Genomic DNA, 12,938 nt, shown 5'->3' on the forward strand with positions numbered 1-12,938 from the left:
GGCATGCACAAATGCAGTTGCACCCTTTTGGACATTGTTTCAGGTGGAGAGGAGTATCTTTAGATTAAACCAAAAGCCTCATAAAAACAGTGGACATTAAGTGTTTGATGGAAAGGAGGTGCTACATAGGTGTTCTGGGAAGGAATTCAAGGTGTGTGACGGCTTAGAGTTTAATATAGTCTTGATTTAAGCCTGGTCTATACATGCAGAAAAATTAGTAGAACTCCTGAGGTGGTAGAATAGACTACTATTTTTTACCTCAAGAGGGTGTGTGTGTGCCATTTTTGAATGTCTTCCCGCTACAATAACTCCCTGCAAGTACAGTCGTAACTTGGATCTCAAATGCCTTGGCTCCCAAACAAATCGGCTCCCGAATGATTGAAACCTGGAAGTCAGTGTTCCGGTTTTCGAGTGATTTTCGGAAACCGAATATCCTGCACTGCTTCCGCGGCTTCCGATTGGCTGCAGGAGCTTCCTGCAGCCAATCAGAAGCCACACTTTGGTTTCCAAACTTTTTGGAAGTTGAACGGACTTCCGGAATGGATTACCGTTCGACTTCTAAGGTACGACTGTACAAAATTTTCTACGTGCAAAGAGTTCTTAAAAAACAAAACAAAACTCAAGCCAAGCAGTATTAAAGAGTGTTCAAAACCTCCTGCAGTGATCTAGCCCATTCTGTTGCCTCAAGAATCTCTTATAGTTTTGCTCAGGGGGAAGCACTTCTCTTGTTCGCCCGCTCAAGCCAATGCCACAGGGATTAAGTTAAAACTTTCACCTCCAACACACAGCCCTGAGCACTGTGCTGCCTGATGCCTCTGTTGCGCAGCCCCAACGCTGTGCAAACAATGGAATACGGGAGGTGTCGGGAGAGATAAAATAAAGTACTTCTTTACAAACAACACATGGTTAAACTTTGGCACTTGCTCCTGCAGGGATGGAGTTCTGGCCACCAACCTAGATAGCTTTAACAGAGGATAGGGCAAATTCATGGAGGAGAGGGCTTTCAATGGCTACTAGCCCTAAAGGCTAAACTCTGCTTCCACAGATGGTGGCAGCAATTATTCTGAACAGTGCCGGATATACGTATAAGCTATAGCTTAGGGCCCCACTCTCTTGGGGCCCCCCAAAAAAATTAAAGGAAAAAATAAACTGGATGTACATTTCCAAAATATAATATAACAAACAAATAAAACAAAACCTACAAACAGCAACAGTATCTTGTGTTGTGTAGGCTCCTATGATGTAAAGTCATGGGCCCCGCCTGCTAGCCTGCTCCCTAAAATATCACTGGTTTGCTCATTTCTATATATAGGGTGCCTACATTCTGCATGGACTGGTTGCATGGCAACATGTGCAAATGGCTTTAGATACCTATTAGGTCCATAAATGACCATATAGCATATATTCAACACAAAAAAACAGCGGCAATTTGTTGTTGACAAAGGACAGCTGGACATATAAAGGGCCCCATTGCCTTCAGTAGCTTAGGGCCTCATCAAACCTAAGTCCAGCCCTGCTTCTGAACACCAGTTGCTAAAACCACTGGAGGATTTTGTGCTTGAATCCTGCTAGCGGGTTTCACACAGGCTTCTGCTTGGCCACTGTGAGAACCAAATGCTGGACTAGTGGGGTCCGATCCAGGAGGTTTTCCTTATATCAGTGGCAGGGGCCATAGTGGGGCCTTTGTAGCTGCCCTTCCACAGCAGGACTGTGGTGTTCAACAATATGAATGCTGCCAAGTCCATATGCATTAGCCTGCCAAGCATGTTGAGATGGTGGCCTGATGTGTTCTTTTCCTGAAGCTGCTGCTCTTAATGAGAACGAACCCAGAAGTCAAGTTTTGGGTCTGTTGGTCACTTATTGCAGGGACTTCACAGTAACAAAGGCCATTGCAGCTAAGTCTTTGTCTCCCGTTTTCCCAGGTGACTTTGAGGATGATTTCTTAGCTGATGAAGACATCACTTCTAGAACTCAGTTTCCAGAGAGCTGGTTATGGCAAACAGAACAGCTGACTGCACCTCCTAATGATCAAGGGTACAAAGATGTTATGGCTATGTTCTCCTTTGGAGCCTAGCATCTGCTCTCCAGACTTAGGCTGCAATCCTACAAGGTGTGATTGGAAAGTTCGGTGGATGGTCACAGAAATCGGACAGCGAGAAAAATTTGAACATACGTACATACCTTACATGCCTTCAAAGTAGGCCCCCTCAGATACAATGCACCGTTGACATCGTTTGTATAACTGTTGGAAACTTCTGGAGAAGTCCTCTTTTCATACTGCTTTCAGTTCCCTCGTCATAGCAGCTTGGACATGTGAAATGTGGGAAAATCTGTGTCCTTTCAGTGCAGATTTCAGTTTTGCAAAAAAAGAAAGAAATCCGGTGGGGCCAGATTGGAGAATATGGAGGGTGGGACAACTCAGTAACCTCAGTAATGATTTCCTGTGGAATATGCAATTCTTCTGCCATCATTTGGATGGACAAATGCTGATCCCGCATCAATAACTCACAAACTCTGTCAACCTTTGCCACCGTTCTGCTCATTGATGGTCTGCCAGACCTAGGGTCATCTTCGATGGTTTGCTGCCCTTCATGGAATCTCTCAAACCACTCATACACTGTCTTTTGAATTACAGCTTCATCTCCATACACAATTGTGAGCATTTCGTGGGTTTCTGATGCCAATCGTATGTTTGAATATTTATCACTGTCCGATTTCTGTTACCGTTCACTGAACTATCTAGCCACACCTTGTAGCATTTACTTGTAGCAAGAACCATTTAACTCAAGTACACACACACACACAGTGCAAGAGAGAGGATTATGCTATATAGCTAGCTTGACAATAATTCCTTTTCCCCAAAGGCTAGGTATCTCGACAAGAGACTCTTCGACACCTTCACCAAAACTACAGTTCCCAGGATTCTTTAGAGTAGGGGTAACCAATGTGGGTACCGCTAGATGTTGCAGGACTTCAACTCCCATAAGCCTCAGCCAGCACTGCCAATAGTCAGGAATGAAGGAAGTTGTACTCCAAAACAGCTGCATGGCATCATGTGAGCTAGCCCTACTCTGAACGCTAAGCTTGTATGGAGCCGATATCTATCCATCACACAATTTGTCAAAGAGGAAGAGCAGGGTGTAAGATGTAGTTTTTATATGAAGGATGGTGGCTAAAACACTTGGTTCAGAGCAAACACACATGAGGCATGAGGAAAGCTTAGCTGTCTCAGAGCTTGCTCCCAGCGGCGGAGGAAGCCGTTTGGGCGCGTGGGGTGGCACACCCAGGAGCAGGGCGAGGGCAGGGCAAGCCGCCTATGGGGTGGGGCGCACCGTGGGGCCTCCAGAGTGCCTGCCTCCTCCCACTCAGCCACCCTACAGCTGGGGGGTGGCAGCGGGCAGACAGTTTGGACAGCATGGAGCCTGCGCGCGCCCAAGCCACGGCACCGCGGTGAGTGCTGCCTGGCATTTTGTCACCCCCCTCAGTGGTGACACCCGGGGGGACCACACCCACTGCACCCCCTTCCTCCACCCCTGCTTGGTCCCTAGAGCTTTAGGTGAAACCTGGCTGGAACTCCTCCAAACTCTGGTCAGCTGGAACAAATAAAACATGGATTGATCACCTCAACATATGTAAGAACAGAGATGACCGAACATGCCTCAATCTATTCCAATATCTATTCACATTTTCAATGGGTATTTTCTATTCCACAGCAACTGATTTATTTTGCACAAGTCTACATTCCATTCTGATGTCTACTGATATGATAATATATGTAATTTTTTTAAAAAAAATTTTTTACATAGCACCCAATACACATGCATTATCTTAGCCACCAACAGATATTGCTTATCCATTATGTTCCCTGTGTAGCAGCTGCACTCAGGTATGACATGGTAACCTTTCTCGTTGTTCCTAGGATCTCATCCAAAACAATACCTGTTTACCTGAAGGATTCAATCACCACCTGGGAGGTGCTGGCTGTGAGCATTTCAGACACAAAAGGTGAAGAAGAGCAGGTGGGAGACAGGGGCTGGGGAGATGATGCCAGGCCACACTCTGCCTGGACAAAAATCTAGGATGGGCAATGTTCAAGTTCTTTTGATTTTTCAACCTGCTTCCTTCCCTGTTGGCCCGCCTTGCAGGGATCTGTGTGGCTGACCCTTATGAGATAACTGTCAGGAAGAACTTCTTCATCGACCTACGGCTACCCTATTCAGTAGTGAGGAATGAACAGGTGGAGATCCGAGCTGTTCTCTACAACTATAGGAGGCGGGATCTCAGAGTAAGTGCAAGCTTTTGGCAGAAGCATTTGATGTTGATGATTTCATGCTTAATTGGTTTCACACAAATTGTGTGTTGCCTGTTTATTTTTACACTGTAACTTGCTCTGGCATTGCTTGTTAGGAAATGTGTGCACACTTCAGTCCAGCTGCAGGGAAATTGCATTGCAAATCCACACTGTAATGAGTACTGTAAGTATTTGCAGGGGCCAGGCCCTGAGCGCAGTGGGAAGTTGCAGGACTCCTTGCTGTGCTTGTCTTGGGGGAGTCGGGTGCGGCCTGGCATGTGTGGCCAGATCAGGAGATGTGTAGCATCTGGAGGCAAGCCTAAAAGGAGTATATAAGGACAGCATTTTCCCCTGGTTCTTTGCCACAGCAATGTGGTTCATACTCTGCTGTTACCAGTTCCTGCTTTCGCTCTTGATCTTGCTCCAGCACTCCTGTCCTTGTTCCAGTTCCTGATCCTATTTCGGTTTCTGCGTTCCAGCCTTATCGACTTTCCATTCTCCATTGAACTGCTATCATGATCTCTTTCAGCTTCTGCCTTCTGGAAGAAGGTACAGGGTTATAAAGACTAGGACTAGCCGCCTGAGAAACAGTTTCTATTCAAATGTGATTTTGGTTTTAAATGCAGTGTAAGATGGTCTCTATCGGGGTATATTGTATTTAATTATGGGGTATCAGAGTTTTTAGGGGGCTAACCAGGCTGGGATAGCTGGCATAGCAGGCTTGTTGGTTTCTGAATGTCTGATGTGGATTTTCAATTTCGTTGTTCTGTATGGGAGAATGACAATAAAGATTATTGTATCGTACCATTGTTACCACCCACACCCTGGTCCCGGCGGGTCAGGCCTGGACTCCTGCCGCCTACGACCCAGACTGTGGCGCACAGTTGCAATGAGGCATTGCTCCTAAACCTGCTGAGCCAGCGATTGTGGCCTTCAGAGGGTTTAGCAGCAATGCCTCACTGCAAGCGTGGATTTGCATTGCAATGAGGCGTTGCTGCTGGAACGAAGTGCACACACATCTGTGCAAAAGAACTGAGCACTCTTTGGGTTCAGGAAACATGTTATAAATATAAAGAAAGTGTGGATAGCCCGTGTCCCCAAGTGTTACTTGTGTCCATCTAATTTCACACAGCTTACTTTCATTTTGGGTTATGAGGAGGGGGGAAGTGGCTGGCAGAGAAAGAAAGAAAATGGGATGACAGAAGAGAAAGCAGAAAAGGGAACAGTGGAGAGAGAGAGAAAAGGGGCAACCCCCCCCCCCCACTTTGCTTTGGTAGAGCTTATTGTTGGCTTTGGCCTTGCACATCCTTGACATGCAGCTACCAAAGAGCCATCAGCAGGGGATGTGGGGTACGCAGCCAAAATCACAAATGCATGTTTTGCTAGTCATGCAAAGGACAAGCACACAGAGAGTTCTTGAGCTTCCTTGTGTGTGTGGTCACTTCCTTTGCTTCCTCTGGTCAGGAATTCTGCAGCAAAGGAGACAATCCTTTGTATTTCCTTCTGCCTTTTATGAGACGCTCTTTCCACCATGCTTCCAAGCTGACCAGACGTCCATGGCTAAAGCTCCTGCTTTCAGGAGCTAAGACTACCAGCTTTTATTTTACTATAACAAGTATTTTTTTTGGCACATTACTTTACTGTATGTGCTGCCTGCACTGAAATGTAAGTAAACCCTGCTTTCTTTGACTTGCCAAAAAATGTGTGGTTCATTTTCTGCAATGGAGGTGAAGAAGGGGATGTCAAAAGACTGCAAACAGAAGGGATAAAAAGGTGTAATTGCCTATTAATAAAAGGTAAAGGACCCCTGACAATTAAGTTGTTGCGAATGACTCTGGGGTTGTGGCGCTCATCTCGCTTTACTGGCTGAGGGAGCCGACATTTGTCTGCAGACAGTTTTTCTGGGTCATGTGGCCAGCATGACTAAGCCGCTTCTGGCGAACCAAAGCAGCGCATGGAAACGCTGTTTACCTTCCTGCCAGAGTGGTACCTATTTATCTACTTGCACTTTGATGTGCTTTCAAAGTGCAAGATTGGCAGGAGCTGGGCCCGAGCAATGGGAGCTCATCCCATCGCTGGGATTTGAACCACCGACCTTCTGATCGGCAAGCCTTAGGCTCTGTGGTTTAGACCACATAACCACCTGTGTCCCCAATTGCCTCTTACCAAAGCTTTAATAACTTATAAGCTTCACAACCAGATTACTTTTGTATTTCTCCCCCATACTTGGGATAGGATGTTTAGATCTAAATCTACAGGTTTAATCCTCGCTCCATCTCCCACAGGGGAAAGGTCCCTCACTCACTCCTGGTGTGAAGGATCTGGCAGCGGGAGCCTTTGGGTGCCTCCTAGTTGGAAGCTAAAGCATGACCCTGCTTCATGAAGGAGACGTTCCCACTGGAGGGTCCTTTGATCAGGGAGTTGGCAAACAAAATAGCAGGAGGGCAAGTCTGCAATGAGCCTGGAACAGAAAAGCATGTATCTGAGACAGGGGATAAGAAAATAAAATTATTCCAGCTTCCATAGCAGAGTTACACGTACACCAGCCATTCAGAGGGAGAATCTTCTCTGAACAGACTTATCTGGATTGTGCTTAAACATGAGCTCAAACAGCTAGCCAAAGCGAGGGACCTCTGCTGCTGGAGAGGAGTTTGTCAAATGCCCAATCAAGATTTTGGAGATGGCTGTGTGCTGGTAAATTACCCGTTGTTCTCTGCTGACATAGATGTAGCCTTTGAAGAATGGGTAGGCAAACTAAGGCCCAGGGGCTGGATCCGGCCCAATCACCTTCTAAATCTGGCCCCCGGACGGTCCGGAAATAAGCGTGTTTTTACATGAGTAGAATGTGTCCTTTTATTTAAAAAGCATGTCTGGGTTATTTGTGGGGCACAGGAATTTGTTCATTCCCCCCCAAAAAATATAGTCTGGCCCCCCACAAGATCTGAGGGGCAGTGGACCCTGCTGAAAAGGTTTGCTGACCCCTGGTTTGAAGGGTAGCAGAGGCTGTTTGCAAGGACCTTTCCTGCCATTAAAGCACACATACTTCCCCCCCCCCACCCAATCACAGGCTGAATGATCCCCACCCCCTCATTATAACGGATCACTTCATTCTCTCTTTTCTCCTCAGGTGCGGGTGGAGCTGATACACAACCCAGCCTTCTGTAGCGCCTCCACTGCCAAGGAAAAATACCAACAGATGCTCACTATTAAAGGCCAGTCCTCCAGGGCGGTGCCATTTGTGGTCATTCCACTAAAGCTGGGAGAACATGACATTGAGGTCAAAGCTGCTGCCTTGGGAGGCGCTTCGGACGGCGTGAAGAAGAAGCTGACGGTTGTGGTACGTGACAAGTTGGGTCTGTTTAGCCTGGGAGTTGGGTCTGTTTAGCCTGGAAAAGAGGAAACCAAGAGGAGATATGATAGCCAACTTCAAATATCTCAAGGGCTGTCATGTGGGAGAGGGAAGAAGCTTGTTTTCTCCTGCCCTGGAGGGTAGGACCTGAACCAATGGCTTCAAGTTACACTCAAGGGGGTTTGCTCTCTAGAACTGAGGGCACCTGGAGTCACTCCTCCTTGAGAGAAGGAGTGAGGAAATGAGATAGATTCCTTCTAAGCTAGGCACCATGTTCCCACAATCCATGGCTTCTATTTCTCTCATGGCCGATTGCAGCTAGGGGTAGAGTAGGCATGGAAGAGTTTCAGTTTAACTGGGCATTTAGTTTGGAGACTGAGGAGGTTTTTACTCATTCTTAGCCTTTGGGAAGGGGTGGTGTAATAATAATAATAATAATAATAATAATAATAATAATAATAATAATAATATATTTGTACCCCGCCACTCTGGGCGGCTTCCAACAAAGATTAAAAATACATTAAAATGTCACACATTAAAAACTTCCCTGAACAGGACTGTCTTCAGATGTCTTCTAAATGTCAGGTAGTTGTTTATCTCTTTGACATCTGGTGGGAGGGCGTTCCACAGGGCGGGCGCCACTACCGAGAAGGCCCTCTGCCTGGTTCCCTGTAGCTTTGCTTCTCGCAATGAGGGAACAGCCAGAAGGCCCTCGGCGCTGGACCTCAGTGTCCGGGCAGAACAATGGTGGTGGAGACGCTCCTTCAGCTATACTGGGCCGAGGCCGAGGTATAGAAAATGAGTTGTAAATAAACAGGAGCAATCTTGGAGAGAGAGACAGAAAGAGTACGTTGCAGGGTGTGCCATTTGTATTTCCTAAATTTAGATTACTCCCATAGAGGAGCATGCTTTTCACAAGTACCACAGGGTCTGAAAAGAGCTCTCTCCCTTCTCCTGATGTGCTCTGTCAGCCAGGGGCAAAGCAAGGAGAACTGGCACCCAGTGCCGGGTATTGGGGGCGGGGCAAACCACCCGGTGATGCATGCATGTGCGCCATAAGTAGGGTGCATGCATATGCCATACGTAGCACTGTTGTGCATGCACCTCCAGGCAGTTTGCCGACAGTGCCACTTGAGTGCCATGGGAACGGCAGCGGAGGGTGCAGCTGCGAGCGGAGGATCCTCCACATGCGACTGCGGCGGAGCGATGGCGGCGGCTCACACCGCCATGCTCGGGGGCAGGGGGGAGAGCCCCCCACAGGGTGCCTTCTTGTCACCCCCCTCAGAGATGGCACCCAGGGTGGACTGCCCCCCTGCCCCCTTCCTCTGCCACTGCTGTCAGCTTGCTAGGACACAGGTGGGCTTCCTAGGGCATCAGGGCTGACCTAAGAGTGGATGGAATGGAATCTGTGACTATCCAGCTGTGGTGGCAAAGCACCATTAAGGACAGGTTGGTGCCACCTATGGATGAGGGACTATTGACCCCAACCCAGGATTGCTACAGTGCCTTAGCTACTGAGGATTTATGGGGCTGACCTGAACCTATTCCTGTGTTATATTCGGGCACAAACATGTAGCTGAGTCATATTGCAACAGAAGCTAGATCCGATCATAGCTATCGACCTTCCCTTTTTTTGCGGGAAATTCCCTTATTCCAGCACCGTTTCCTGCTGCTTCCCACTGCTATCCCGAATTGTTAGATATCCCGTAGACTGTCTCCAGGACAGGCGAGGCTGCTGATCCCTTATTTTCAAATCTGAAAATTGACAGCTATGGATCTGATGCATATGTTTGCCCTGTCCTGCCTTTTTGAATTGCTCTTTGCTGCTATGTTAAGTACCGTAATATTTGCAGTGAGACTCGTTCTTTTCTTTCTTCTTGCCCCAGCCTGAAGGGATACAGAGAAAACTTGTGACTGTCATTGAGCTGGATCCTGCTACGCAAGGGAACAGCGGTAACATTCATTCTTCAACTTCCCTTTTCCTTCTCTTTCTTCACCCTTGGAAAACCAGCTCTCTGTTGCCCAGCTCTTCCATTTGCTTACAAGGGAAAATGGGTATCATTTTGTCTAGAAGATTTCAGACAGGAGTTCATTTCTCTTGTGGAGATTGTTCTGAGCCCAGAGGAAGGCATCTCTATGTAAGGGGAGGAGCTCGCTGGCAGATTAATAGGTACCACTGTGGTGGAAGGTAATAGTACATACACTATCACACCTCCTGCCAATCCCTAAAGAAGGTTAAAAACGCAAAAAGTAAGATGAACGCTTATGCAAAATCACACTTATGTGGTGTGTCTGTACATCAGGCAGCGCTCCTGGCAAGACCTCGGAGGACCGACTCACTTACTGATCCAGCATTCAGTTTGGTGGTGAGTGTGTTTGTAGCACCAGCTGTGAAGTGGTGGTACAAACATGGTAGAGCAGGTGTGGGTGGCGCTGTGGTCTAAACCACGGAGCCTCTTGGGCTTGAATCATAGAATCATAGAATCGGAAGAGACCACAAGGGCCATCGAGTCCAACCCCCTGCCAAGCAGGAAACAGAAGCTAGATTATGATCGGATCGGTTGGCGGTTCAAATCCCCATAACGAGGGGTCTCATTGCTCTGTCCCAGATCCTGCCAAACTAGCAGTTCGAAAGCATCCCAGTGCGAGTAGATAAATAGGCACCACTCCGGCGGGAAGGTAAATGGTGTTTCCGTGTGCTCTGACTTCCTTCACGGTGTCCCATTGCACCAGAAGCAGTTTAGTCCTGCTGGCCACATGACCCGGAAGGCTGTCTGGACAAACGCCGGCTCCCTCGACTTGAAAGTATGATGAGCGCCGCAACCCCACAGTCACCTTTGACTGGATTTAACTGTCCAGGGCATATTTTGTACGCAGAACGTCCCAGGAACTGTCTATAGAGTTCCCAGTTAAAAGGATCAGGTAGCAGGTGATAGGGAAAGACTTGTGCCAGAGAAGGTGGCAACATTGGGCTGGATGGACAGATAGTTTGACTAAATCCATTGCCCTTCTATACCCATGTTCTCTCTTAGCTTGATAATGCCCTGACAGGGTTTATTGTACTCCTTTTTTCAGATGGAGTCCAGGAACATCAGGTCAAAGCTAGGAGTTTAGAAGATATCATTCCTGGTACAGACCCTGAGACCAAAATTACTGTTCAAGGTAAGCACTAGTTACAGTAGTGGCCAAAATTGTGGAAACCTTTTGGAAAAAGTGTATTTCTGAGCAGTGGCGTAGCGTGGGGGGTGCAGGGGGGGCCGGCCGCACCGGGCGCAACATCTGGGGGTTAGGGTTAGGGGGCGCAAATCCACGGGTTAGGGGGCGCAGATCCACAGGTTAGGGGGTGCAAATCCACGGATTAGGGGGCGCAAATTACTTGCCTTGCCCCGGGTGCTGACAACCCACGCTACGCCACTGTTTCTGAGGTTTGATGGCTCATAACACCACTTTCTTTTGGAGGAATATCTAAAATTATATATCAATGGAAAGATAATTTAATGAAAAATGTAATGCAAGAAAGTGTGTTCAGTTATCTGTATTCTATCAAAGATTATAGCCAAATAACCAGAAAGAGGAAGCACAACTTGCTTAGGTTGATATGCAGTAGTTTCCCTTCATTTAAACCTCAGAAATACACTTTTTGACCATTAGCGTGCTTCGACATGCAGAAGTCTAGGCTTGCAGAACTGAAAATAATCAAAACCCCACCCTGACTTGCCCCCTGCAGCAACCCACCAGCCCCAGGAATATGCTCCTGGGGCAAGCCCTCTGAGAATTTCTGAAGTGATAGACCATATAGCAGCCAGAGCCTCCTCTGCTGATCTCAGTGAGTGTGGCAGATGGAAAAAAGCTTTAAGGCTTTCAAGGGAATAAACCTTGAATTAGGCTTGGAAGCTAATTATACCAGCCCTTGATGCAAATCGGACAAGGCTGGCACAAAAGAAAACTAGCTGGAAGAAGGAGGCAAGTCTGAAAAGAGCTGTCTGTACTTACTGGTGGGTTTTATTAGGTAGGTGAGGGAATATAATTAACTATATTTTATTCCTCTACAGACCCGTGTGTGTGTGTGTGTGTTAGCAGACAGAAAGGATCAGCTTACCATTTGTATTTAAGAGCACGAGGCTGAGCAGAGTTTAAATCCCATCTCCTGTGGTTTAATTGAAAGCATAGGAATTAGCCGCTGGGCTGATCACCCACTATGTTGCCCCAAATGTCAAAGAAACAGGCTACAGACTGAAATGTAAGTTTAAAGCTTACAGTTTACTCACAGTCCAGCATTCGTCCTTAGAAACAGCCGCAGTAAAAATAAATGCAGGTAAAATACTTGTGTTTACAGCAATAACAGCTTCAGGTATGGGCCTAATGCTGGAGCAAGTGGGAAGACATCTGTCTCCGTTGCTGATTGAATAGAGAGAGGGGAGAAGGAAATACTTCATTGTTTTTTCTTTCCTCCCAGGAGAGGAGGGGGAAATGATATCACACAGAGCCTTCTCTACCACTTGCCTTTCTATGGTCTGAGTTTGCCTTTCAGCAACGGAGCTCTGTGGTCATAACCCATTCACATGCTAACTAGCAAGAAAATGCATGGTTAGATTTGCTTATCTCCCACACTTACAATCCAGCAAGGCTAAGACTGCAACCCACACAAGTGTTAGTTTCTGTTTGTTGCCACTGTGAAGTTCTTGGAGTCACAAGACTCTGTTTACATTCCAGAGATTCCATACTGTTGGAAGTCTCACGGGAGACAGGAGACAGATGTGACGTTACTGGTTTCCTGTTTCTTTGTTTTTCCAGTTGCTCTCTGCTCTCACAGAGAGAGGATGTATTTTCTATTCTGTCTGCGTAGTTAGCAATAAAACCTAGCAATGTAGCTCAAACTTCTCGTCACTTCTGCTGCTTTGAAACTCTGCATAATGGGGAACGTGCTTGGAGTCTCATCAAAGGCTCAGGTCGTTAATCACGTCGGAGGGCGATTCCGGAGGAGTCGCTCAGTCGAACGCAGGTTCCGACAACAAGTCCCTACTCATGCTTGGGCTCACATGTCTGCTATCATTCTTTTTGTGGCCAGGAGACCCTGTGGCTCATATTGTTGAAGACTCAATTGATGGGACCAAACTGAAGCACCTCATTGTAACGCCCGCTGGCTGTGGGGAGCAGAACATGATCACCATGACGCCATCGGTTATTGCCACCCACTACCTCGACACCACAGGGCAGTGGGAGAAGCTTGGGATGGATCGTCGCTCCGATGCAGTCAATCAGATCATGCAAGGTAAGACAATTGGGTGTCTCCAGAGC

At 47.2% G+C, this 12,938-nt stretch overlaps 2 protein-coding genes across 3 annotated transcripts in view; one reads left to right on the forward strand and one right to left on the reverse strand.

Annotated features, from left to right (window-relative positions):
* IL27RA (interleukin 27 receptor subunit alpha) overlaps positions 1 to 12,938 on the reverse strand; it is an 818,781-nt gene that overhangs the window by 56,524 nt on the left and 749,319 nt on the right. The gene's annotated exons all lie outside the window — the stretch shown is intronic.
* LOC310834575 (A.superbus venom factor 1-like) overlaps positions 1 to 12,938 on the forward strand; it is a 56,929-nt gene that overhangs the window by 21,730 nt on the left and 22,261 nt on the right. Inside the window, exons 18-24 of the mRNA XM_083718262.1 lie at positions 1,923 to 2,034; positions 3,920 to 4,005; positions 4,146 to 4,285; positions 7,419 to 7,628; positions 9,527 to 9,593; positions 10,716 to 10,802; positions 12,709 to 12,912. Coding sequence (XP_083574388.1) covers positions 1,923 to 2,034; positions 3,920 to 4,005; positions 4,146 to 4,285; positions 7,419 to 7,628; positions 9,527 to 9,593; positions 10,716 to 10,802; positions 12,709 to 12,912 — 906 coding nt within the window. The remainder of the gene's footprint in view (positions 1 to 1,922; positions 2,035 to 3,919; positions 4,006 to 4,145; positions 4,286 to 7,418; positions 7,629 to 9,526; positions 9,594 to 10,715; positions 10,803 to 12,708; positions 12,913 to 12,938) is intronic.

Source organism: Podarcis gaigeae, assembly GCF_964106915.1.
Source record: "Podarcis gaigeae genome assembly, chromosome: 17".
NCBI classification, from domain to species: Eukaryota; Metazoa; Chordata; class Lepidosauria; order Squamata; family Lacertidae; genus Podarcis; species Podarcis gaigeae.